The sequence below is a fragment of the Callithrix jacchus genome, chromosome 6 (assembly GCF_049354715.1).
Source record: "Callithrix jacchus isolate 240 chromosome 6, calJac240_pri, whole genome shotgun sequence".
Lineage (NCBI taxonomy): Eukaryota > Metazoa > Chordata > Mammalia > Primates > Cebidae > Callithrix > Callithrix jacchus.
In genome coordinates, this window is record NC_133507.1 from 133,440,285 (window position 1) to 133,467,442 (window position 27,158).

The 27,158-nt window shown below is 33.1% G+C and overlaps 1 protein-coding gene across 5 annotated transcripts in view; it reads right to left on the reverse strand.

Moving 5' to 3' along the window:
• Window positions 1-27,158, reverse strand: part of ERBB4 (erb-b2 receptor tyrosine kinase 4) — a 1,220,557-nt gene that overhangs the window by 413,132 nt on the left and 780,267 nt on the right. For all 5 annotated transcript variants that reach the window (XM_035306587.3, XM_035306586.3, XM_008999419.5 and 2 more), the window contains exon 4: window positions 7,660-7,794. In XM_035306587.3, coding sequence (XP_035162478.1) covers window positions 7,660-7,794 — 135 coding nt within the window. The remainder of the gene's footprint in view (window positions 1-7,659; window positions 7,795-27,158) is intronic.

Sequence of the window (27,158 nt, forward strand, 5' to 3'; positions counted from 1 at the left end):
AGCAAGATCCAGTCTCAAAAAAATAAATAAATAAATAAAAATAAATAAAAAGACAATAAAGATGTATATTGAAAACTGGACTCAAAAGTGAAACAATGCATTAAGAGACAAGAAAACCACGCTAGCAGGTGTACTGTCCTTGCTCCTGGTAATGTTTATTCCTAGAGCAAGTTTCAGCTGACCAGGAAAGCCTCTTCTTATAAATGTTGTGACAAAGGCCTTCTATTGTATGGGTCAAGTGCAAGTCTTTACTTTCTCAAAAAACCATTAAAAAGGCAGCTGAGCTGCCACTTGATCTTGTGCATTCTTTTTTAAAACACATTTCTATATTCTGTTAGTTCTCTTATGCTAATATTTTATTCAGAAATTACATCTGAATTTATAAATTATCTTAGTTCCATCGTTTTTTGTTTTATTAAATCAGGTCCATAAAAAAACTTTATAGGTATTTCAGAAAAACGATTTTTTTGATTCCTACAGATTAAATGTATCCTTTCCATGTCCGATGCTTTTCATATGTTCCTATTTCCCAAATTTAGGGTTTTATTTTAGAATAATATAATAAATCAGAATTAATTGTACTCAATCTTGAGAGTTCTATTTTAGTTCAAGAAAGCTAGCTATATGTAATACAAAGTGTAGCACTGGTTAGGAGTGGGCCATTATTATCATATGTAAAAGTCATTGGAAAAAAAAGGTTTAGAACATGGATAGTTTGAATGCTGGCAGAACATCTGATTTAAACAAATGATTAGTACTGAAATAATCTTCATGAACATAGTGGTATCTATGAATTTGCCAATTCCCCCACTCCCATTTCAGTTGTTAGTTGGTATTTGGTTCTAGAAAGCAACTGAGAAAGAGCCATGTACCTGGTGTAATTAATCTAAGAAAAAAGTTGTAGAATCTGGAGCACCTGAGGTTTGTTCTTCTCAGTGTCTTGATGAGCTAAAGCTATGAGAGACTACCTTCCAGTTACTAAAATACACTTAAAATATAGAAACATTTTTAAAGGTCAATGAATATATAATGAAAATATAACTGTCACATATTTTAGAAATACTTCCGTCCTCATATGGTCAATTCATATAAAAATTATAATCAGAAGGTCCTTTATTCCTTTGTCCTAAGAAATCACCCTCCAATTGACGCATTAACTCATTTATTGCTCATAATAGCCCTATGAAGTTGATGATAATAACAGCTCCTGGGCAAGAAAAAAAGAAAAAAAACCAATGTGTGATCTTTCAGGCAGGAGCACGGGCAATTACGTTACCTGGCAGGTCTCATGGGGGAAAGTTGTCCTCCCACACCAGACTTGGTGCCCAGTCAATGTACTACAGTGTCTAAGGGAGTTGCAGTAAGAGACTCAGGGTTTGCTGATCAGCCATGTCTCTTGCATGTATCCCATCCTGGCTCAGGCACACTATTCAGAAACCACTTTATTAAGGGCCACTGACAGAGGCTTTCTTTATGTGCTTTCACTAAAATCACCTTATGGGGAAAAAGTAGGGGGGCCTGGAAGACACCTTTCCTCCACTCTGACTCCATACTTAGTACTTTTCACTCTTAGGCCTACCCACCCCTCTCTCCTTTCAGCTTCCAGGTTCATAATACTTTCAGAACCATTTTCTGCCACTCCCTCCTCAGTGAAACAATTCCCCATGTCTGCACTGACCCATCTGACCCTCACCTGGCACTGTTCTATGGGGGAAACATGAGACAGTGTAGTCGGTGCCTTCTCTGATTCAGCCTCTTGAATAAACTATTGCAGAAAGAGATTAAAAGCTTGACTGTGACCCTCATTTTCGCTTGTCTAAATTGACCACTGTCACCTAGCAGCTTAGCTCTCAGCTCAGCTCAACTCTTGACACTCTCTGTCTTTTGTAGGTGAGTAAATGGAGGGATTCAGGGCATAAATGACTTGCTCAAGGTCAAATTGCTGGTAAGCAGTAGTGCCAGATTTCAAACAAGCTAATTTGGCTCTCAAATCCATTCTCTGTACTACACTATCTTCTCTGTTGAGAAATCATTGATTCTTTTTTTTCCATATTAATGTTCTTATATATTCCTATTTGCTTAAATTTTAGAAGGCAACTTATTTACATCATTTTGATATTCTTTTGGTGATGAGGGTCATTATTACAGTGTTCCAAGTAAATGAAACATCATTCATATATGATTTTTTTCACTTTGAAGGATTAGTTTATGGAATAAGCCCAATCGATAGATCATTTCTACTAGGGATGTATGAGAAAAAAGGATTTCTTCATGAGGGTGGGAACTTCTCCATAACCCTCCTGAAGTTTGAATTTAAATACCTCAAGTACATTTCAGAAAATATAATTTGATTATAATTATTCCTAAATAATATAGTTTTAAGGAGTAGAATCATTTCTAATTACTTTTATAGATACTTCAGACCTTTTCTTCACAGTTTTCATTATAACCCCAATAAATGGCAATACAAAGCCAGAATACCCCTGAAAGGTTTTTACCATTTTACATTAAGAATTATGACTGTACAAAAAATGTACATTAATACTTTGTCAAATATTGCTTAAGAATAAACTATTCTTAAATTTCTTATGTCAAAATTGTGTGATTTGTACATATTCACATGTATTATACAGATTAGTGTCTATTTAAACATTAAGGAAAAATAGGCATACATATTTTATCTTACATTTATTATAATATAAAACAGAATATACATATAATATAATAAAAATATAACTTACATAAATTAAATCAAGCACATAGATATATGTTGTCTTTATCTAAAAGTGGATAAACTACCAGTCTCTGGGTTATAACTTTTACATTTATTCTTTTTTATTAATGATGGTTTAAAAATATAATTTAGATTCATCTGATTTTTCTATTTATAAACTGCTAGGGTTTGAGTGTTTTTGTCTCCTCCCAAACTCATATTGAAACTTAATCCCTAATAAAGCAGTATTGGGTGGGAGGCCTAATGGGAAGTGTTTAGGTCATGATTATATTAATGCCGCTATAAGAAGAGCTTGTAGGGGTGAATTTATTCTCTTCCTTTCTTCTGCTCTCCAGAAGATGCAGCATACAAGGTGTCATCTTGGAAGCAGAGACCAGGCCTTTATGAAATATCAGACCAGAAGCCAGCACCTTCATCTTGGACTTCTCAGCCTCCAGAACTATGAGAAAATACTTTTCTGTTCTTCATAATTTATCGAGTCTTAGGCATTCCATTATGCAGCTCTAACAGGCTAAGACATAAATGTATCTATTTCATTTATATATCTATCCATTCAGTGAATATCTGTTATCCATCCATTACATGCTACAACAGAGGACAGAATGATGAACTGGACCTTGTCTACAAGGAGTTTCCATTTTAAATTCTAAGACAGAATGCCAGGTTTCAACTTTAGTCATTATGGGGTCACATGGGAAATGTTACCTAATCTAGCTTGAAGAAGAGACCACTTATTAAAAGAGTCAACACCTGATAAATGTCTTAAAGTATAACTGAAATCCAGTCTGGAAAACAGAAGGGAAAGGGCAGTGCAAACAAAGAAATTGTAAACTCAATCTATAGAGTTGAGAAATAGGCAGGAATTTGCTGAAAAATCCAAGCCAACTGGATTTTGTTCAGACTTGATCCTATATTAGTTAGTCACAGTGGCAAGATTTTTAGACAGGGTCATGGTTAAATTCCATTAAATAGAGCTCTTGTAGGCATTTTGTTGAGTAAATTCGTCGTGGCTGGAAGCAAGGAGAGCAATTAAATGCACGGGCTCTTAACCGGGAGGCTTTGGATTCCTAAAAAGGCTGTGGATAAAGTTTAGGAGGTCCTTGAATTTGAATGGGGAATCATTACATTAATATTCTAATTAATTCTTTTATTAAAAAATTAATTATCATTAATTACAAATTACTATCATCAATTACAAATATCAGGACCAGACCACAGTATTATTAGCAATACTAGCCACACTAACCAATAGAAACCATAGATATATTGCGGTTACCTTCCAGTTGTTAGAGCCATCTTAAATACTATTATTTATTCATAAATGCAGTAAAAAAAGATGACATAATATTTATCATCTGAACCATTTTTAAATGTGTGTTTAGTAATGTTAGGTATATTCATGTTGTTTTCCAACAGATCTCCAGAAATTTTTCAATCTTGCACAATTGAAACTATACTTGTTAAAGATTAATTGCCTATTTAGCCTTACTTCCAACCACTGGAAACTACCATTCTACATTCTGTTTTCTGAGTTTGACAGTTTAGTTACCTTATGTAAGTGAAATCATATGACATTTGTTTTTGTGACTGGCTTATTTTCTTTAGCATAGTGTCCTGAAGATTTATTTGTGTTGTAGCATATAGCTAGATTGCCTCCCTTTTTCAAGCTGAATAATATTTTATCATTATATGTATATACCCCATTTTGTTTATCCATTCATCCACCAATGACATTTGGGTTGCTTCTACCTCTCAGTTATTATGAATAATGCTGCTATGAGCATAGATATGCAAATTTCTCTTTGAGAACCTGCATTCAATTCCTTTGGTTATATATCCAAAAGTGGGATTGCTGGATCATATGATAACATTTAATGTTTGAGAAACCACCAGACTGTTTTCCATAGTGGTCACACATTTTACAGTCCCACCAAAAGGATGCCAACTTCTTCACCTCCTCACCAGCATTTGTTATTTTCTTTTTTTTATACTAGCCATCCTAATAAATTGGAGACAATATTTCATTATGGTTTTGACATGATTTTCGGGTTGTTTTTCTCTAATGATTAGTAATGTTGAGCATCTCTGGCCATGCTTATTGTCCATTTGTGTATCATCTTTAGAAATGTCTATACAAATCTCTTGCTCACTTTTTAATAGGGTTATTTGCTTCATGTAATTGAGTTGTAGGTTATATATAAATATATATATATATATTTTTTCTGGATATCAATTCCTTATTAGATCTATGCTTCACAAGTATTTTCTCCCATTCTATAGGTTGTCTTTCATTTTGTTGATTGTACCTTTTGATGCACAGATGTTTTTAAGTTCGATACCATCTCATTTGTCTATTTTAGCTTTTGCTGGTGGTGTTTTTGGTGTTATATCCATGAATTTATTGCTAAATCTAAGGTCATAAAGCTTTCCCCTATATTTTCTGCCAAGACGTTTATAGTTTTTAGTCTTGTGCTTAGGTCTGTAATTAGCTTTTGAGATAATTTTTGAACATGGCATATGATAAGGGCCCAAGTTCAATCTTTTGCACATGGGTAGCTAATTTTCCCAACATAATTTGTTGAATATATTTCCCAACATCCCTTTAAAATATATTATTTATGCCTATCACTGCTTCAGAATTACATTATATATTAATCCTACTGCTAGTATTTTTAATTTAATGTACTAAGAAAGAAGCATATTAGGTATTTGTTTCTTAAGCAGTTTGATAAATGTATCTCAATCTAATTTATTTTGCTTATAATCCATTGTAATTTACTATATATATTTATTAATTGCTATGCATTCATGAATTCAATATTTATTTTGTGCCCATTCATTCTTCTAAAAATATTGCGAAAAGAGATCACTGGGCTTTACCAGGCTGCTACAGTGTCCATTGCCTCAAAAATATTAAAAATTCAGAGTTTGTTTTAGTAATTTAGACACAGATGAAGTCTTAAACTAGGCCAGTCACAATAATAAATATGTAAAATCAAGAAACAGGCAAGAATCAGGATGACTTCGTGATTAACTAACTGCCAAGAGACAAGAAAGTAAAGATAATAATGACCCCCCAAATTTTTAACTTGAGTGATTCATTGGTGGTATGTAGTTCTAGGGAGTCATCAACCTAGAGGTTGCATTTAAAACCCTGAAAGTGTCTGAGATCAACCCTGGGGAGAAGACAAGGAACAAAATTGACTAAAGATACAACCATAGGAAATTAACAGTCAAAGAATAGTCAATTCATTATTAGTATGGTGTCATGCAACGTGTCAGCAAATAAAACTACTATGGAAACAATAAAACTTTGGCAATTAATTGGTAGTTAATTTGTAAAAGTCTATTGGTTATGACTCTACTCTGCATTTATAATTTTTGCACCTGCAATTATTTACATGCAAAAAACAATACATCCACAGTTGCCTAATTATAGGCACAACCATCCAAATTTGTCTTCAAAAGAATAGTACAAAGAGACACCATCTGTGAAAGTGCAGCAAACCCCTCAGACCTTTCCTGCTCCAAATTCCGTAAGGCTGGTGGGCACACTTCCCTTTTGGCTTCTGTCTCAGGCTTTACTCTTGCTTGATCTTATTCAAGCATTACAGACTAGTCAATCTGATTAAGATGAGAGTCAGCAGGCCTTTCCTTTTACCTAACCAATATCCGCCCCTCCTCCACCCCGACAATATAATATGTGCAGTAGTATGGACAGACTGAAAACAGCAGCCATTTCTGAAACACATCATTTGTCTTGTTAATGTGAACAGATTCCATCTTTTTCACATGTAATTTTACAAAGTAGGCAACGTGAATACCATAAAGACAAAATTTTTTTGTCTGCTCAAAGGTGACAAGAAAATTATGTTACTCTACTTTTTACATAAAGTTTTAGCCATTTATTAAAAACACAGCTGTCAGTTTTAATAAAATATATTCAGGTTTCCCCAGCATATTATTAGGGCCATGATGAAATTTAATAATTGCCCCATGGAGGTTGATTTTCCACAAAAATGTCATAATACATCAGTAATATAGCAAATAAGTATTGAACTATGTTGAGACAGTTATGATTTCAGGTGGGAAATATGCAATAGATGAGAAATATAAAACCCAGGTTAACACTTGATAAAGATTCTGTTCTCATACAAATGTCGGTAATAATAAATGTGGGGACACCATAGCCTGTTTTATGAAAATGAAATAGATACCAGACAGAATAATTTTCAAAGATTTAAATCATAGTTCAAATATTACTTGCTTATTATTTAATCATATTAAACACTCTAAATATGATAAATTCTTTGTGGTAGAAAGAATACACATTTTAAGAATGAGAAATTCAGTGGTTTATTAGACTAATGACTAAAATCAGACTGTAACATGTTTCTTCTACGTCAAATCTATATTTCTCCATTCCATAAGTGTTTCAACTTATCATAAAGTATTATCATGAAGACTTCAGGGACAAATGAAGGCTTAAGAATTCTGCAACGTTCACTAGGTTTTACTTTTTAATTTAAAAAATAACGGTGACTAGGAAAGTCCATTTTTGTTCTGCCTTCGTCTCCATGGTATATAGGTCACAGAGACTTGAAGCAATAGTTAGATACCAGCCTTAAGTTGTGGATAAGTGGACACATGTTTGGACACTGGAAGAATGATGACGTAATTAAAATGAAGCAAAGAGAAACATGTTAACAAAATGAGAATTTGTAAAGAGGAAACATGATTTCCAAAAGACAATTAACTAGAAGTAAAAGATAGGTCAGCCATTTGTGCTGTCATATATGACTGAACATTTCAATGAATGCAATCAAAGTTCAAAATATTAGTAATGGCATGATAAGCATAACTCATTCATCTCCACATAAGGTAGAACAACATTTTGAGACATTAAAAAGAAGAATGCTACTCACATCCTGAACTACCATTTGTTGACACAAGAGTCAAGTTGGAAGGCCATGGATTCCGAACAATATCTTGCCAATGAATGGTGTCTGCATAACAAAGGAATTTGTTCTGGTCTACATAGACTCCACCATTTAGGATTTCTGTATTAAAAAACAGAGAAACAAACTTGTTGTCAAACTCCTTGTTAATGAAAAGGTAATCAACAAAAACTATTTGCTCTTCACTATTTTCAATGTTAAAGTCATGGTGCTAAAAACGTAATCAACAAAAACTATTTGCTCTTCACTATTTTCAATGTTAAATTAAAGTCATGGTGCTAAAATAGCCAAGATATCTTATAAAATATATTTCACTGAATAATATACATTGATATGAGATTAAAAATTACAAAAGTGAAAACCACCACTCATATTCCTATACTCTGAGAGTAACACTCCTAACCTTTTGGTATATATGTTATAAATCTATTGTCAGTTTTCTTCCCTGGAATTGAAATAATATTTTATACAATATTTTATAACCTGCTTGTTTTGTTTAATATCATATAATGAATATCTAATGGTAATTACTATTATTTTAACAAGAATAGGATATGTCATAGTATAAATTAAATAGTAATTATCTAACCGATCCCCTCTTGTTGGTAATTTAACTATTTATCTGCGATTAGTCTTTAAAGCAAATTTCCACACATGATATTCCAAGGTCATAGACTGTGGATGTTTTTAAGATTTTTGGTATCAATTAACAAATTATCCTTAAAGAGACTGTTTCAGTCAATGTGACTTTGACTGCAGTCGGTAGGTAAGTAATTAGCACAAAGTGGAAGCTAAAATTAATGTCTCAATCACAAAAATGTTGCCATCTCAAGTGAAATTGATAGGATTGCCAATTATTCTTTAACAATACAAGCAAGATAAAACAAATCCTGTGGTTCACTGGAATAAGGATATAGCTGTGGGATAACATGTACCAAAGCCAATTTGTACTTGATTCTTTATTTCTCAACACTGGCCTTGATTAGCTAATTTGTCTTCCACAAACAATGACCACAGAAATGAATTCTCTTTCAGACATCTTTAAGTTATCCAGGAAAATAAAAACTGGGATATATCCTCAAAAAATATTATCCTTATTAATTTAAGAAATTAGCTAGAAATACACATAGCACCTTCCTGCCCAATATGTACCACATTTTTCTCTCTTGTTCAATACAAAAGCAATTTAAGAGAAATCATGCATCAGTCCACAAAGTGTTCAACTACAAGTAATAAAATCCCAATTAACAGTTTATAGAAATAGGGGAATTATTTTCATATAAGAAGCCTGTAGGAGGCAGGTGCAGATATTAGTTGAGCTGATCCACAGTACCCGTTACCTTTCTGCCATCTGTAGTGTGTCAGTTTTATTCACTTCAGGCAAAAGATGGCTGCTACATCTAAAAACTGAACTGCAGTCTTTCTGAATTGCAGGCAGGATGAAGTTAGTAGAGCAAGCAAGAGACTTCCTCCTAGTGAATCTGTGACTTTTTATTTGGGAAGAAATGCTATCCTCAAGGATTATGTCTGCATTTCATTGGCCAGAACCATATCCCATGGCTACCTCTACCACAGCAGAGATTGAATAAGCGACTATTTAGGTGGAGATAGTGCTACTGGGATAAAACTCAGACCAACAGGAGTGTTAGTGAGGAAGAAGAGGAACATGGATATTGGGAAGGCAAACAACACTGTCTCCCCTGCTAGCCTCAAGAAATTCATCTCTTTTGTGTGGAACCCTAAGCTAAATTTGTAGTAGTCTCCTTAAACTAAAGAGAGATAAATAAACTAAAGGAATGTGTGGCACCATAAGAGGAATATTTCTGGACTGGTGGTCACATCCCAAGTGTCTTACTGCATTGTACGTATGAAATCCTCTAGATTAATTTTGATGTTACAGTTCTTTCGAAATTTAAAATCACTCCCATTTTCATCATCAGTCGTTTCACTGACTATTCGTTCCATTTCTTCAGTAAGGAAAAAGAAATTAGATCATCTTTCTACTTCTAAAACCCAGTTCATTATTTTTTATGACCTAACCATACAACCTTCATCAAAGTAAAAGGGAGATGTAAGACATAAGAAAGATTGTGAAATGGATTTCTACATTAATGTTTGGCATTAAGTTTTTATCTAAGAAATGTGACGATCTCATACTAATAGCTTTCTCATGAGACATTAGGTGATGCTCTTCTGCTCTAGGAATAATTCTCCATTAGGTGACAAAGAAAGGAGATTTTGACTACTATCCAGAAAATGAAGGTTATTTTTCAGTCTACATTTAGCAAAGTTCTACTTGAAAAAAAAAGTGAAAAGGTAATAGCTCAAACATTGCAGAAACAGTGTGTATTTTTCAGGAGTCACACTGTATTTCAAATAGTTCATACAAAGGAACACAGTATCCATCTCCAACTTCCTATATAAAATTTTTCAAATAGAATCAGATCATATTATACTGAATAATAGTCTTATCAAATCCCTTTCTTCAGCAATATTAGTCTGCTATGAATGTTGACATTTGTTTCTTAGAAATAGTCTGCTCAAGAGCTTGGCTTATACTTGGAAAAGGGATTTAGAAAGGAGGCAATAATAAATCCAGCATAATCTTACATGTTAAAATTTCAAATTAAGACACATGATCAATCCAGATGATACTTTCATCATCCCTAATTCAAAACTCAGCATCTGCTAGCAATTCTGGTAGGAAGATTTATAAATGTTTAGCAATTAGTGACGGGTAATTTATTTATATATTGTTTTCCCTGAAAATATCTTTTTCCTTTATGTTTTGTATAAACCCTAATTTGTTGTTGAATGTCAAAACCTCACAGTCAGAAAATGTAGAATTTTATTGACACTTATAGGACAATTTTAACATACAATCTTATACTTTCTTTTTATTAACCTGATTACCTAAATATGTGTCAGGAAGTAATGTTCTGATAGCATTTATATATAGTCTTAAAGTTTTCATTGATTTTATAACTTTACATTTTTAAAATATACATTTGATATATTTTTGTGAGAAAATATATTCAAGTAGGTTTATTTCTGGACTAGAAAAACTCTAGAGAATAGATACTGACCTGTAAGAAAGGTCTTAGAGGCAGAAATTATTTACTTGTTAGAATGAATACCTAATGTTTCTGTCTTGGTTGACTACAGAGGCTTGACTGTATTTTTTAGATAAGAAAGAGGGACAAGGATTAGGAAAAGAGAGAAGCTTGGTTAGATGTTTATCTAATAAGAGTTAAAAGATTTCTGGTTATATTTAGATCTTGTGGTAACACACAAGAATAAGCATGAATTCCACAAGTTTTATCAAAGATTTATTGGAAGAAATCACCTGTGTTACACAAAAAGTTTCCCTCCCACTAACATTAAATAAAGTAACAAATAAATGTTAAGAAATATAGGCAAATGAGGCACACATTTAATTGATATTCAAACACATATGCAAAATGTCTGAATGAATACAGAAACTAAACAAAATGTTGACTATGTGAATGAGTTCAAAGCTTCTCATTTCATTGTATTTTACTTCCACTGCAGAAAACAGATCAGAGTAAAGCGAGAGAGACACAGATGGATTCTTGGTCATTTAATCAATTGGTAGAAAAAAGCTGCTATGAGTTTTCTTATCATATTATATACAAATATTTCTGGCATGTTGACAAAACAGAACTGTCTCTTTTTAATAAATGTAATGGTTAAATATAGTAAGATATATTAGACATGACATCTATGAAAAAAGTATCATTTCATTACTGAAAATTTCCAGTAAACACTTAAATATGTTTCTGTCTCAAATGTTTCCTACTAGATTAATAGATGCAACTCAAGTAAAAGATGTCATGAATCTTTTTGTATTTAGAGTAAATTGTAATCCACACTACCTTCCAATATTTTGAATTTAACTTATATGTGGAACATTATTTGTAACTGAAACATAATTAGACTAATCTCCATAAAGGCAAAAACTACTTTTCAGTGCTGTATCTATAGTATCAAACCTAGAGCAATAGTTACTCAATGAAATAATTGTTAGATTTAATTGGAAAAGTACCATGGAATTTGTAACCAACATTTATAAGGTAACTTCTGTTGTAGTTTCTAATTTTAAATTATATTCTGACCAAATCAAAGTAAGAACGAAAGTTATCTTTTCTCATAAACACTCTATAGTTCATCACAATTGGTCTTATGTTTCAGAAAGTATGAAACTGTTTCTGTTTTGTTCAAAACCATATCTCCAGTTTCTAGTATTATGCAAGGCTCAAGGAGATACACAATAAATATTTAATTAATTGAAATACATATGTATAATGTCTTGAATTTAAGAAAAATATCTGTGTGTGTGTGTCTGTGTGTGTGTGTATTCTGTGGTTAGAGATTTTTAAAAGCTTAAAGAAAAATAGCATTTATTATATAAAATGCATATAACTGATAAATATAATATTACTGCAGAATACATTTGATATTTATAAGGCATTTTTATTCCCAAACCTATTTTGTACACCAAACTCAATTATTAGTTATCAGGTGAATAATAATGATCTTTATCCCAGACAGACCAAACTTCCCTAAGCCTGTGCAAATCACCTTGCATATGCTACAGAGAAGCCTAAATGTTCTTGTGTTGAACCGTAAGTCTACTGCACAGTGTCTTTACATTTTTCAGAAAGGTATAAAGTGCCAATATGACATTTGAAAAAGGATAGAAAGTATCTGTATCTTAGTCATTCAATCCACAAAGGTTAGTCATTGAACCATTTCTTTCCTTGATTTCCATTTTCATGAGTGTAATAACGAAGGAAATGTTTGTGTTATTTAGATGACTTCTTTTGTACTCTTTATTTCTTGTCCAATGCTAGTTACTGCAGTGAATTTGGGGATGAGTGCCCATTAACAGAATCATTGACATTTTACAGATATATTCTCTCCAAAATGATGGTAAAATACTGAATAATAGCTTTTTTTCTCTGCCTTGTATGAAATGGCCTAATTATGAGGTAACAACCCTGCTGAAAATACAGATTAATATGACCTCTTTCCTAGGTTTAAAAAGTTCACAAAATTGCTTTGACTCCATGCACAATTTGTAACCATTTCGTAAATAAGATTGAGTATCTTTCTCTTTTTCCAAAATAAAGATTATACTTTTAAATGCACTTTCACTATATTTCACTTTAGTCTATATGATTGCTATTATTAGTGAACATTTTAATTCTACTCAAAATCTACCAACCATATGATATAAGAAGGATCTAATAAACAGGAACGGAATATTTAACCTCTATCCCTGATTGCATATCTAAGTATCTTGTTTTTCAAGGGTCCATCTACAGCTCAACTTTAGAATTTAATAATAATAAAAATAAATTAAGATTAGAAATATTGCACTTGTCTAATTTAAGTAGGGGCATCTAAATAATGCATATATCAGACTTATGCTGTCTATCTAAGTCAAAGGGCAGAATGAAGAATCAAAATACAAGGAGCAAAGCCCATTTTCAAGATGAAGCTACAGAAAGGAGTTACAAGACATTCTCAGACATAAAGCAACGTATCTTTCTCACTGTCATCACCTTAAGCCACACAAGTCTGTTGACAGATAATGATACAAAAATAATATAGCTCACATCATCCACCTGTGATACTTAATACATCATCTCTGGAATGGACTTGGTCCAGAGATTCCTGTATCTTTCCCATACCCAGACCTTTCAGCTGAGATCACAATGAATTGCTGCTACCCCACTGGGTCAGCCCTCAAAGTTCATTATTAATAAGCCAGGACTCTAAAGGCTAATGAGAACCGGGTGCTTGAGGAGACAATGGCTCATTCATCATCAATCAAGCTTTGAAGTTTTTATACAGATGATTTAAGGAGAGTTGAAGTGTGCAAAATTGAAATGTCACATTTGTATTGGGAAGGGGTAGAGGGTGATAATGTAAATGAGTGATGTAGCCTTCTATATTTCAGCTCAATGATCAGAGTCAAAAGCTCATGGATGCAGATATCAAATGTTTTTCCATCACAGTATAGAAATTTCAAGAAGAAATGATTAGATCCATTGGCTAAAAATCAGCTTAAGATAGAAAACAATATCTTGATTTTGATTGAATAAAGCTCAGTAATGCCTCCCACAATGTTCTAACTTATTAATACATATTTCAGTGTCCACTACAATTCTTAGCTTTCATTATGTTTCAGTTTTGAGTTCTAGCTCTTCTGAGAGGTCTGATATGACCATCTAGTTCTTAGGGTTCCCCCTTTCTCTAACTCCTATAATAATGATTACCCAAACCACTTATCTGACATAGAGCAAATGCTACCTTACCTTCTTATTTATTCTTTTGTGTACTTGCCTTATCTTCCCTATCTTACTGGATGTCCCTCAAGGATTAGAACTATAATGTACATCTCTCTGTGTCCCTAGTGCCAAAGAAAGTGTGGAGCACATAGAAATTCAAATGTTTTTGATGATTATGATGATAATAACTTTCATAGAACATGACCAATGTCTGTAAAGAATTATTACTTGCTTAGTGCTGGCATAATGTTAGTGATATGCACTAGGTGTTTACATTATAAATCCCATAAAATATTGAACACATTTGTTGTGATCTTAAAATATTCTGTCTGTCCTAATATTAAGGAAGTCATAGACCACTTAAACTCACTGATATTACCTGGAAAAATTAAAAAATATATTTTGTCTTATAACAGTATTTAAATTACGAATATAAGATTTCCTTCTCAAATTATCTTATTATATAATCCCTTATGTGTGCCAGCATGTCTAACTTTTTTCCAATATTTCTCCCTGATTTGTATTCTCCCTGTTTTCTTATTTCTTTAAAAATCAAACTAAATACTGTAAAAGTCACCTAGACTCAAAATTTGAAATTTATTATTAATTCCTTTATTTCTCTATTTAAACATTTACGGTACTCTAAAGAAAGTTTCTCATAGTGTCTCTTTTTATATCCGCAACTACTCCTTAATTTGGGTTCTATCATCTTGTACCAGATTTAGCTTCTTACCTGTAATCATTCTTCCCACCCCACAAATCCATCTTGCATGTTAAAGTCATAATATATACTATATTATAAGTAGATAATATACTTTAGGTAAGTAGAGAGAGAGTGGTGGTGGGGGAGAGAAATTCTGCTCTATCAGGGCTTTGAAGTGTAAAGGCAATAATACTGAATCTAGTTAACTGGATAAAATTAAGCTCATAATCTAGTTTTGTTTCAAGAAAGCAAAGGTGGGCCTTGTCCACCTTTATGAAGCTCAGTTTTCTCAGTTCTGTAATGGGGTATTATACTTACAGTTTCTATCACATAGTTGCTTCTCTTACAATTTAAAATTGCTAATTATCTAAATAGTTGTTATTTCTTGGTACAAGCAAGCAAGGAATACACTTCTTTTGGGTATTCATACTAACATTGCATTAATCAATATTGTAACATAAAAAGAATAGACTTTTATTTTTCTTTTATATAAACATCTGGCTAGGTTATTCAAGGATATTATAAAAAATCCACAATCATCGGTGAGCTGGATTCTATTTGTTTCTTGTTTCTCTACTATCTTCAATATAAGGAGTTTTATATTGGCAAAAACCAGGCAAAAGACAGAGAAAATAATAAAGAATGAAAGAACAGAAAAAGAGTACATATTGTATAAAAATTCCTGCATATCACCACAGCAGAATTACATCTTAATAGTCAGAATGAAGTCATAGAGCCAGAGCTAGGTGCAAGGAAGACAGGAAATCAAAGTATTCGTTCTAGGTGGTCATATGAGTAGCTAAACTTTATAAACTATCTAAAAGTTAGAAAATGGTAATAGACATTGGGCACAACTAGCAGTAGTGAATCGAAAGAAACCTTTTATCTTCTGGATATTTATAAAACATAAATGTTTTTACTTGAACAAATATAAAGATTTTAATGAAATGTTTTAATTAAATTATAACATACATACATAGATGTGCATAGATCATGTGCAGTTAACTTTTACAAACCGAATTACACTTATGTAACCAGCACTCAAATCAAGAGTTTGAGCATACCAATACCAGCAGCCTTCCTCATACTTTCCACCTCATCTCATTCTATCAGAACCCTTATCCTGAATTTGAACAAGAGAATGTTTGCTTATTTTTGTATTTTATGCAAAGAGATTCATACCATATGTATTCTTTTGTGCCTGGCTCCTTTTGCTCAACATTATGTTTGTGAAATACACCTACATTGTTTATTTTCGTTGTTGTATAGTATTGCATGGTTTGTCAACTCTACATTGATGGGCATTTGGATACTTTGCACATTTGGGCTATTGTGCATTCTGCTGCTATAAATTTCCTAGAAAATGCCTTTTGGTGATTATATGCACATAGTTATGTTGCATGTATACCTAGAAATAGTATTTCTGGGCCATAGTGATAATCACTTTTTATTTAACCAATTTAGCCTATTTATATGCCCATTAGTAGTATACGAGAAATCTAGTTGCTTCTCAACCTTGTCGTCTTGATTATTAGTTTGTTTGTTTTGTTGTATTTCATTGTAGTCATTCTTATTGGTGTATAGTGTTATCATTTTAATTTGCACTTCCCTAGTGACTACTGAAGTTGAGCCTCTTAAATACTGTCTTTGAAGTGTAATTTTTAAAGGCAAGAGATACTTGTTTACTATGAGAAAGGTCTTACTATGTGTAAAACATTTACAAAGCACTGTTAAAACCTGATCTTCAAGTTACTGGAAAACAATTGTGTAAAATAATTTGTCAGATGTCACCCTCATAACTTATGTTTATTGTTGTTATTGTTAAGAGACATTGCTCAATGTTTTGAAAATGATACTTTAAAATATCTTAGGAAAAATATTAAAACTACATTAAAATTATAAAGAATAAAATATAAATGGAAGATGGATGGGAAAATTCATAGTAGGTAAATCTCTCTAACAACGGACAAATACAACAAAGGTATATAAAAAGAAAGAATGAGAAATTTAATGTGTTTCTGCTATTAAAATAGAATACTCCTTTACATAAAGCTCACATATTTTTATTCCTGTATCTACAAAAAGCCCTCATTACAGACCACAATCCTCTTAAGTAACTGTTCCAAGTTTCCAGAAAATGTAATTGCTTCAGTAGAACAAATCAGTAGAGTTCAACGTTTTCATTACCAATAAGGGGGGCAGTCATATTAGTACTCAGAAATAATTTGTCTGTTTTATTTATAGGATTTAATACAATAAGCCTGGGATATACTGCAAAGTCACTTTCAAATATCTCACCTACTATATTAGTTTGTATAGTTTTAATAACTCTTCTCACAATGTGTGATTTCTGCACTATTTCTTTTTTAGAAGTCTTCAAAAAAGTAAGATTTTTCTTGATGACAGTAATAATATTATGTATGTTTCTTGCTGGCATGTTAAGACTTGCAAATAAAAGATAAGCAAGAGAAAGAATAATGGTTTAATCTTGTAAAATGATTATATGATTTTCAATATGTCAAGATTTTTTAAAGGCTATATTTGAGAATATTAAAAACATAAATATGTGATTTGGGGGCCTAGATGTCTCTGCTAAAATGCCTAGAATGTTAATTTCAAAAATAACACATAAGGATAACACCTTACAAAATAAGGAATTAAAGAAGAAGTCATAAAATAAGATTGCAAAGAAGCCATACTGGAAGACTATTTTAAAAGCCACAACACGAAGGTCCAGATTAATTTCTTTTAAAATGAAGTTTTAATCTAAAGAAAATTAGAAAGGAATGACCGAATAGCAACAATCATCAGCTTAAAAAGCACTGGGTGTCAAAATATGAAATATCAGGTACTATGGCAAAATAGAAATATAAATAAATGACTTTTAGATTGTGTTGTATACAGTTTCAAATTAGTATACCTTACCTACAGTAAAATGAAAAAAATGTAAGCTCTACATTATACATGTATATGTATACAATATTTGTATATCTGCATCAAGTAGCCACCACCCAGATAAAGACACAGAATATCTCTATCACTCCTGAAAATTTTCCCTGCTTCATCCCAGTCAACACTGCATAGAAAGTCAGCCACTGTGCTGAATTCTACCATAACAAATTAGTTTTGCCTGTTTCTTAGATTCATGTAAATAGAATCATATAATATATATCATATTCCTTTTTCTTATTTTCTTTTCCTGAAACGGTTTTTGAGATTTGTGCTGTTGCTTTAATTCATAGGTTGTTCATTTTTATTGTTCTGTATTATTCCATTCAATGAATATACCATAATTTGTTTATAGATTAGTTCATATTTCAAGTATAGATTTTGTACTTTTACTAGGTGATTGCAGGCAAATTACTTTAGGTTTCTTTTCTACCATCTACAAAATTGGAGTAATAATCTTTACTTTGTTGGGTTACAATGAGAAACACAGATAATGTATATAAAACTCCAGTTATGTACTAGATATCCAAAAAGTACTAGCTATTTCAAAATAAGTTAATAATACAGTTCAGGAACTTTATCTAAACTATTTAAAAATCTATGCATGTTTTTATCTGTACTGTCAAAGTACAGTTTTGGGGGGAGAAAAGATGATCAAATGAAAACCCTTGAGAGATACACAAAATTCTCATTAAGTTTGGTGCATAGGGATAGATATATTGAGCTAAAATATTATTAAATATCTTAATGGGCCAGGCACGGTGGCTCACACCTGTAATACCAGCACTTTGGGAGGTCAAAGTGGGTGGATCTCGAGGTCAGGAGTTCGAGACCAGCCTGACCAACATGGTGAAACTTTGTCTCTACTAAAAATAAAAAATAAAAAATTAGCCAGGCATGGTGGCATGTGCCTTTGATCCCAGCTACTTGGGAGGCTGAGGCAGGAGAATTGCTTGAACCTGGGAGGCAGAGGTTGCAGTGAGCCCAGATCGCACCACTGCACTCCAGCCTGGGCAACAGAGCAAGACTCCATCTCAGAAAAACAAACTAACAAAACAAATACCTTACTAAAGTTAGTTGATTTAAAAAAAATAGATTTATCTGTATTTTATAAGTTGGATTCTTCTGAAGAACAAGATAAGAAATTCTGTAACTTACTACCTCTCCCACATTGAGTTATCTTAGATATCTGGTTGAGTTAACCCTTTTGTCATTTCCTGTCATTTCTCTAACTATATTCTGTGACGACATTTAGAGCTGCTAGATTTCCCTCTATTCCCATCAGGCTGGTGCATAGGTTATAGGTCACAAAGCCTCCCCCGCAATCTCCAGGTGGCCTTTACATCTGCTGTTGCTACCACTGTGCTTCAGATAAATTAGCATAAATTCCAAAGGCTTTCAACAAGGGAGCTGAGTTCTTTTCTTCCAGGCCAAGGGTCTGGCACTTCTACTGTAGAGTAATGAATTAATTCAAAAACACAATATTCTATAGTCCCAACCACCACCCAATCATTTTCTCCCATTGTAAAACTTATTTTCATCCTGTGACATCTGAGGTCATAAGAGAGCAGTATGTAAAGGATATGCAAAGAATAGCTCTGTAATGTGTATTATCATGTCTTCTAAATTACATAAAGGAACACCCTTTATTTTAGAATGTTTCTGCTTTCATAGGGTAAATAAATATCTAAAAATATTTGGGGATATTTGTCTGCTTCTTGAGACTAGACATAAAGAAACATTCCAAGTACTAACATGCCTAACAATGAGAGATGGTTTCGTCAACTCAAGATGCCAACATTCTAGAAGGGAAAACTATTGAGAAGTTGGTATCTGCAGGGGCTATAGAGTCAGACTGGGTAACCATGACTTCACCACAGAGCAACAGCTTTTCAGGCAGGGAATTCTCAAAAAGTATGAGATAATTTTTGTAGTTATCTTCCCCAAATATCAGTTCTCTTCTCTATAAAATATATATATTTAGTTGTCTAAACCTTAGTTTTTTCATCTGTAAAATGAGATCAGTAATAATTAGCTCATAGGATTTCTGTAAAGATTAAGAGAAATACTGCATTATAAGTATTCACACAATGGCAGCATTTATGAAGAGTATGCAGTTAATGCTTTTGTCATAACAGTGACACATTCACGAGGCAACTGAAAGGAGAAAATGAGTTATCATATGTAATGTTGACCACAGTGTCTGCCCTACAGCACATGTTCAATTGGTGCACTATTATTATTATTAAGGGAAAGACACGAAAAGTTCTCTGATAAGCAGATTTCTTCTATTCTGCTTGATAATTTTCTCCATTTCCTGTCATAAATACCCTTTTCAGAGGCAGCTAAAACCCAGGGCAAGACTATTAGGCCAGGTTAAAATTCACAGGTTTGTCCATTTGCTCATTTAAAAAAATTATTTTAATTCACTTTAATGAGTTTCACATTCCCTTTTCGAAGCACATTATGGTTCTGGACACCCACAAAATTACTCACAGTCATTAAATATAGAACTTACTTTTTTTAATTGTGGGATTTCTTTACCCCAAAGACACAGCAAGCGTAACACACAATGATCAAGGGAGTTGCCAAATGTCTCATGCATAGTTGGGGATCAAGCGAGGATTCCAAAATCTGTCTGCCTCGCTCCAAAGCCCATTGTTAGCCACCTCACTGCACACTCTTCATAAATGCTCCCATTGTGTGAATACTTATAATGCAGTATTTCTCTTAATCTTTACAGAAATCGTATGAGGTAATTATTACTGATCTCATTTTACAGATGAAAAAACTAAGGTTTAGAGAGCTAAATAACTGGTAAGAATTCTAAAGTACCATGATTGCAACTCAGTCTGATGGCTGAGTTGGCTTTAAAATTTTTATTCTGTACTCTCTCAATTGTAGAAAGGAAAGAATGAGGAATCTAAATGGAAAAAAAAAAAAGAAACAGTTTAAGCAGAAATGAGGCACAACTTTATCTTATGTAATCTACTTCTAAGTATAATTAAGAACTCACAGTAATTTCCCTGAAGCCCTTTTTGAAAATATTTTATGGAGTTGAAAGGTAAAATTATGCTTTTAAGGGATCTTTTCTACATGAAAAACTGCGCATTAAAAAAAAATCTTGGCTCTGATAGATGTCTGGACTATATCCCAACCTCATCTCTTGAGGTGCATTTCTTTTGCCTCTGTCAAAAGTAGACACAGAGAAAAAGCCAGCACAATAAAAAACTTAAAGAATTCAGCCCACTTAAGGAAAAGCCCTTCAACTCATAAAAGAAAAGAAAAGTGAATTAAAAGAAAGTCAATTTTATTATTGTCAAGTACTGTGGGAACTCTATGCTTCATGTTTGAAAGCTCTGCTTTAATGAATAGGGTAAAATTATTTTAATCACCATATCCCAAATCATAAACCTATAAAGAATCCATCACTATGTTCTTTATAACTATATTTCTAAAAATATAAAATTGGTTAATCTAAATGTGTAGGGCATTCAGTTCTAACCAAATTGCATTCCCCTTATAATGTTTTTTTTCTATTATTCGTTGAGTCATTCATTCAAAGAAAGCAAAAGTGCAAAATATTTACACTAGAAAATTCAAATCAATGAAAACTTATTTAAACACTAAACTTAATATTCTAACTACTGTAAAGGCAAATTAGATTCATATGGTTGGGGGAAAAGGGGGAATCCAAAATTAAAACTTGTGGTTAAATGTAGTTTTATCACAGTATCTTTTGTCAGGTGAATTTATTGGATTAAATACTACTGAATATCATAAGAGAACTGAAATATCTGCTTCAAATATATATTTTAAAATCGTCTTTTCTTTGCTTGATATAGTTAAAATATTCATCTTTAGACATGCCTATCAGATAACTTTTATTTAAAAAAGTGAAAAAAGATGATTTTATTAGTGAGTTTGAAATATTTACTTTATGTACATTAATTTCATAAATGTGCTAAGTGAAAAGGTAATACAATATATCGTACACAGAAGAGTTTATATTCTAGCACTAACAAAAGGATATGTTCAATTCTAAAGATATTATCTTTCAAAGTAGAAAGCCCTTAACTAAAATGTTCTCATATATAAAGTAAAATAAAACATATTTAGAATTTCCTGAAACTAAATATTTATTTGTGAATTTAAAAAGACTTAAACTAGACTTTACAGAAGAGAATCATGCAAAGAGTACCTTGTACACATTCAAGGTCTGTGCCTAATTTAGTTTTGTAGAGCATGTGTTTCTATAGCTATGTCATATTTGAAAGAATTTTACATAGAAAATGAAGTTCATGCTACCTAGCTGAGATACAAAGGAGACAAAAAGAAAGACTTACCAGATTAGCATGAAACTCTGGAATATAGGTAGTGGGAATGCTAATAGGAGTACCAATGGTGCCTTTGGTTCTAATTTCCCCATTGTTACGTATATATCTTTCCTACAATTAAACGATGACATCACGAGAACATTGTTTACTAAAAAAGCTACAATATTTTGAGAACTTAAGCATTTTGGTTCTGTATTCTCATTTCACTTTGAAGTTCAGAACAATTAGATGGCAACATCTCACAAGAATTGTTGCAATCCAGATGCTAAACATAAGCCTTCTGAAAGTGTGTGTACTGACATGTGGAAAAGAAAATGATGATTTATTAATAAATACCTGAAATACATTTTTGAAATAAAAAGGTTTAAAATGTTGTTTCATTTGTAATTGTTTAATATTTTATTTTCTCCAGAGCTTCAAGAGTTATAATCTAAATTGCAACTGAAGGAAGCTTAAGCTAGCTGATATGCACCTAGCTATTTCCCTGCTTCAAAGCCTACAGAACCATCTGCTTGTTGGCAGGTGTAATTAATTAGCTAAGTGGAGAAGACGCTCCTTTTTAGAGTGAATAGGAGGAGAGGAGGGAGAACTCTGTGAAAGCCTAATCCTAGGCAGACCCATCAGCTGGGTGCCTCTGGGCAAATTTCCGATACTGAAAACTCATTGAATTTAATGGTTCTTAATTTCACAAGATTTCTAATTACAGCTAGGATAATAAGATGCGATCCAAAAGTTGAAAAAAAGTTGGCACATTTTCAAGGAAAATCCTTTCACACAATGTAGACATCCTAAAGTGTAGAAGTTCATTTATTTATACATTTTGTCCACTTATTCCCTCAACTTGGTTAATAAGCAATTTTGAATCTATTTGGCTGACAGGTGGCAAATGCCTGTTAATGATAGTAAAATGTGTCATGCTAAATTTTGTATCTAATCCAACATTTCTTTTCAGAATAGTCAAAGAAAAGTCCATCCAAGCTACATTATTATTCATTTTCAATAGATTTTAAAATGGCTACATTCTAAGAATAAAAATGGGGGAAATATAACACAAAGACCATAAAACTTCCTATAATTTTATCAGTATAGCTTATATTAAATTAGCACCGGCAAGTCCAGAAGATAAAAAACTCCACAATACTTTCTTCTTTTAAACACTGTCAGAAACAAAATTCCCTCTTAAACACCTCGTGGTACTTGGCTTTAATGGGTAAGATGAAGGCAGGCATAAGGAACAGGATGAGAAGAACTATGGCAAACTGGAAAGCACCTATAACAACTAAAAGACCAGTGGCTGCTCAGCCCCGGAAGAGTGTTACCAAGAGGCAATGTAAACTAAGGGTTGCCAGAGGTTGGCTTTATTCAGAGGAGCCAAAAATGCAAAATTTATTGGTAAATTCCCCAAATTTTTAAACATTCTTCTACACAAAGCACGACTGTAGACTAGTTATAGTCTTTGAGATAGCAGTTTACCACATCTGGTTTACTGAACTTCTCAATAATGAGCAATCTCTCACATCAATAACCAGATTGAGGTAGGCTCTCACGGAAACAGTCTTCAGAGCTCCAACTACCTACTGATAAAGAATGGAAAGGGAAAGGAAGGCAGTTATATAGTTCATGAGAGAGTAACGAAAAGTGCAAAAGCCTCTACAGTTACATGAACAGTAGAGACCAGAAGGCACTGAATTCCATAACACTTCTTCATACTTATTGTCATCATATGTTGCAAAGGAGGTAGAATAAGCATGTGGCTATCTACTGATTCTTAAAAATTGTGCTGCTGACAGGTCACCCCAGAATATCACACTCCTACTGCTGAAGTCATGTGTGAATTTTAAACAGGAAAGTCTTACCTGTCATCTGGAAGATAAAATCCAATAACTGGCTGCCATGTTGGCATGGACCTGTTTATAAGATTAACATAATAATACAAAAAATCTAAAGATTAGAAGATCTGGAAGGTTAAATTATAATTTATAAAAAGGGAGAAAACGCAGAGAAAAGTTGCAGTCAGAATATGTTTCCGGGTTTTGTTAGTCCTGCATTAATCACTCAGATGAGAATATATACTTGATCCTTGGGGAGTAGAGGTGGAAAAGGAGAAAGGTAAGTTTCAACCTGTATATTTAATAATGCTGAATGGTCTTCTGCTTTAAAAAATGTTGATTTCTGTACAATATACACTTGTTCTTTGGAAACAAATGAGTGACTTTCAGCTCCCCTACACTGAATTCAACAGGCCAATACAATTCCAAAAAAAGCCATTCCAATAGTCAGAACTTTAACAGAAAAAATATATCAAGAAATGATATCAGTCAACCAGTATGCTCTCATCCAGGAGTTGGGTGCAGGGAAAATTATAGCTGCTCATTGTTTCTCTTGTTTTGTTTTTTTTTTTTTCTTCTGCTCTATAAACATGCCAGGTAATGCCAAAAGACTTATGAGAATCAAGCTGGAGTCTAAGGTTTTCTTTTCTCTATTTAGTTCACAGAAATTTAAAAAGACCTGGGCTCTTTACCTTAGCTCTATCTCTCAGCTTTTCTAGCAGTGTAGCCTTTCTTCTTGAAATGTCCATTTTAGAGGAATGTGGTTACAGTGAGTCCTTCTGAATAAACTCCTTATCCCTAAGAGTGAGTATTCTTTCTATTTCTGAGCAGAGGTTATAGCCCTTTAAATATATATAATATATGATATATATATACATATATATCATATATTACATATACATAGATATTATATATATTTAATATTATATATATATATTAGAGACTGGGTTTCACTCTGTCACCCAAGCTGTAGTGCAATGGCATATCTGATATTTGATAAAAATAATATTTTATTAAATTGAGAAAGTCTCCTAGAAAGCAAAGAAAAAGGAGAAATATAAACAAGAGAGATAAGAAAGAAAGAAAGAAAGGGTGCATCCAGGAAGTCAAGCATTACAAGTTATAGAGAGAACAGAAAAAACACACAGAAGAATAAATTATCAATAAATCAAGGCAAATAATTTCCCATAGCCTATCTCAGCTCACTGCAACCCCCATCTCCCAGGTTCAAGCAATTCTCCTGCCTCAGCTTACCCAGTAACTGGGATTATACATGCCTGCCACCAAGCCCAGCTAAATCTGTATTTTTAGTAGAGACAGGATTTCACCATGTTGGCCAGGCTGGTTTCAAACTCCTGACTTCAAGTGACCTGTCCGCCTCTGCCTCCCAAAGTGCTAAAGTGCTAGGATTACAGGTGTGAGCCCCCGTGCCTGGCCCCTTTAAAAAGATTCTACTCGGTGGCTCAAGCCTGTAATCCCAGCACTTTGGGAGGCCGAAGCGGGTGGATCACGAGGTCAACAAATCGAGACCATCCTGGTCAACATGGTGAAACCCCGTCTCTACTAAAAATACAAAAAATTAGCTGGGCATGGTGGCGAGTTCCTGTAATCCCAGCTACTCAGGAGGCTGAGGCAGGAGAATTGCCTGAACCCAGGAGGCGGAGGTTGTGGTGAGCCGAGATCGCGCCATTGCACTCCAGCCTGGGTAAGAAGAGCGAAACTCCATCTCAAAAAAAAAAAAAAAAAAAAAAAAAAGATTCTAATTAGCTCCTCCTTAAACCCATTTTTTTTTTTCCTTTGAGAATGGAGAAGAGTTGGGTGAGAACGAGAATCTGTTAGATCACATATCTGAGGAAAACAATAGTTTCTGGACAGGAAATCAGTGGAGAAAAATAATATAAAGGGGTATTAAAGCTCAAAGAGAAAACAGGGATTGTGAGCACAGAAAAATCTAAATAGAACAAGAAGAGACATGTTTATTTAAAATATTTTGTCTATGTATTACTTCATTGATTTGTTCTAAGCCTTTCAAGAGATGGGTGACCTCTTTGCCAAACCATGTCATCTCTTGCCAGATGCCAGATAACGGCACTGTGTCTCTTTGCTTATTCTCTTAACCAATTAATTCACCACAGTCTGTCAATGTAGCCTTTTCAAAACTAAAATTAAATAGTTATAATATGAAAGAAAAATATTTTTTAAAGGGTGAAACCAACTCCAAAAAATATAATGAGGAATTACTATCTATGTCAAGACATATCTAGTTCATATTCACAGATAATTTGAGAAAAAAATACAAAAAGAAAAAATACTATTTTATATGAAGGAATAATCAATGAAGGAAAAAATGCTCTTGAAAATTACAAATCTCATACCTGATAAAATATTTAATAAAAATATATGACAAAATTTAGAAAGTAGAGAAAAAAGAGAAACATAAACAAGAGGAAAAAAAATAGAAATAAAAGGTGCATCCAGGAATTCAAGTATTACAAGTTATAGAGAGAACCAAGAACACATAGAAGGATAAACTGTCAATAAATGGAGGCAAATAATTCCCATAGTTTAAGGAAAAGGCATAATTGTTCAGGAAAAAAATTTCAAAACAATCTTTCTCTTTTTATAATAATAAAAATTTTAAAACAAAATATAATAAATACCTCTACATGTATATTTAAAATTTCAGAATCTTAAATAATACAAAAGGACGGGTGCGGTGGCTCAAGCTTGTAATCCCAGCATTTTGGGACATCGAGGCCGGCAGACTGCCTGAGCTCAAGAGTTCAAGACCAGCCTGGGCAACAAGGTGAAAACCCATTTCTACTAAAATACAAAAAAATTAGCTGGGCCTGGTGGTGTGAGCCTGTGGTCCCAGCTGCTCAGGAGGCTAAAGCAGGAGAATTGTTTGAACCCAGGAGGTGGAGGTTGCGGTAAGCTGAGATCATGCCACTGCACTCCAGCCCGGGTGACAGAGAAAGATGCCATCTCAATAATAATAATAATAATGATATAAAATCCTACATATGAATATGAGAGGGGTATTGAAAATGCAGAGAGAGCTAGAATGAGAGCGAGAGAACCAAGGAGAGAGAAACAGTGGGGCTCAAAATCACATCTGACTTCTCAACAGGGACACTGTGTGAAAAGTAATAACTTCAAATATCGAGTGAAATTCTTCTTAGTTTACAATTCTAAACCCAGTCACCATTAATCAAATCATCACTAAATCATGAGTATAGAAGGAGACATTTCTGGATATTCAAGAACCCAGTAAATTTACCCTTTACCATTTTTTTAAGGAACATTTTAAAGATATCCTTCAAGAAATTAG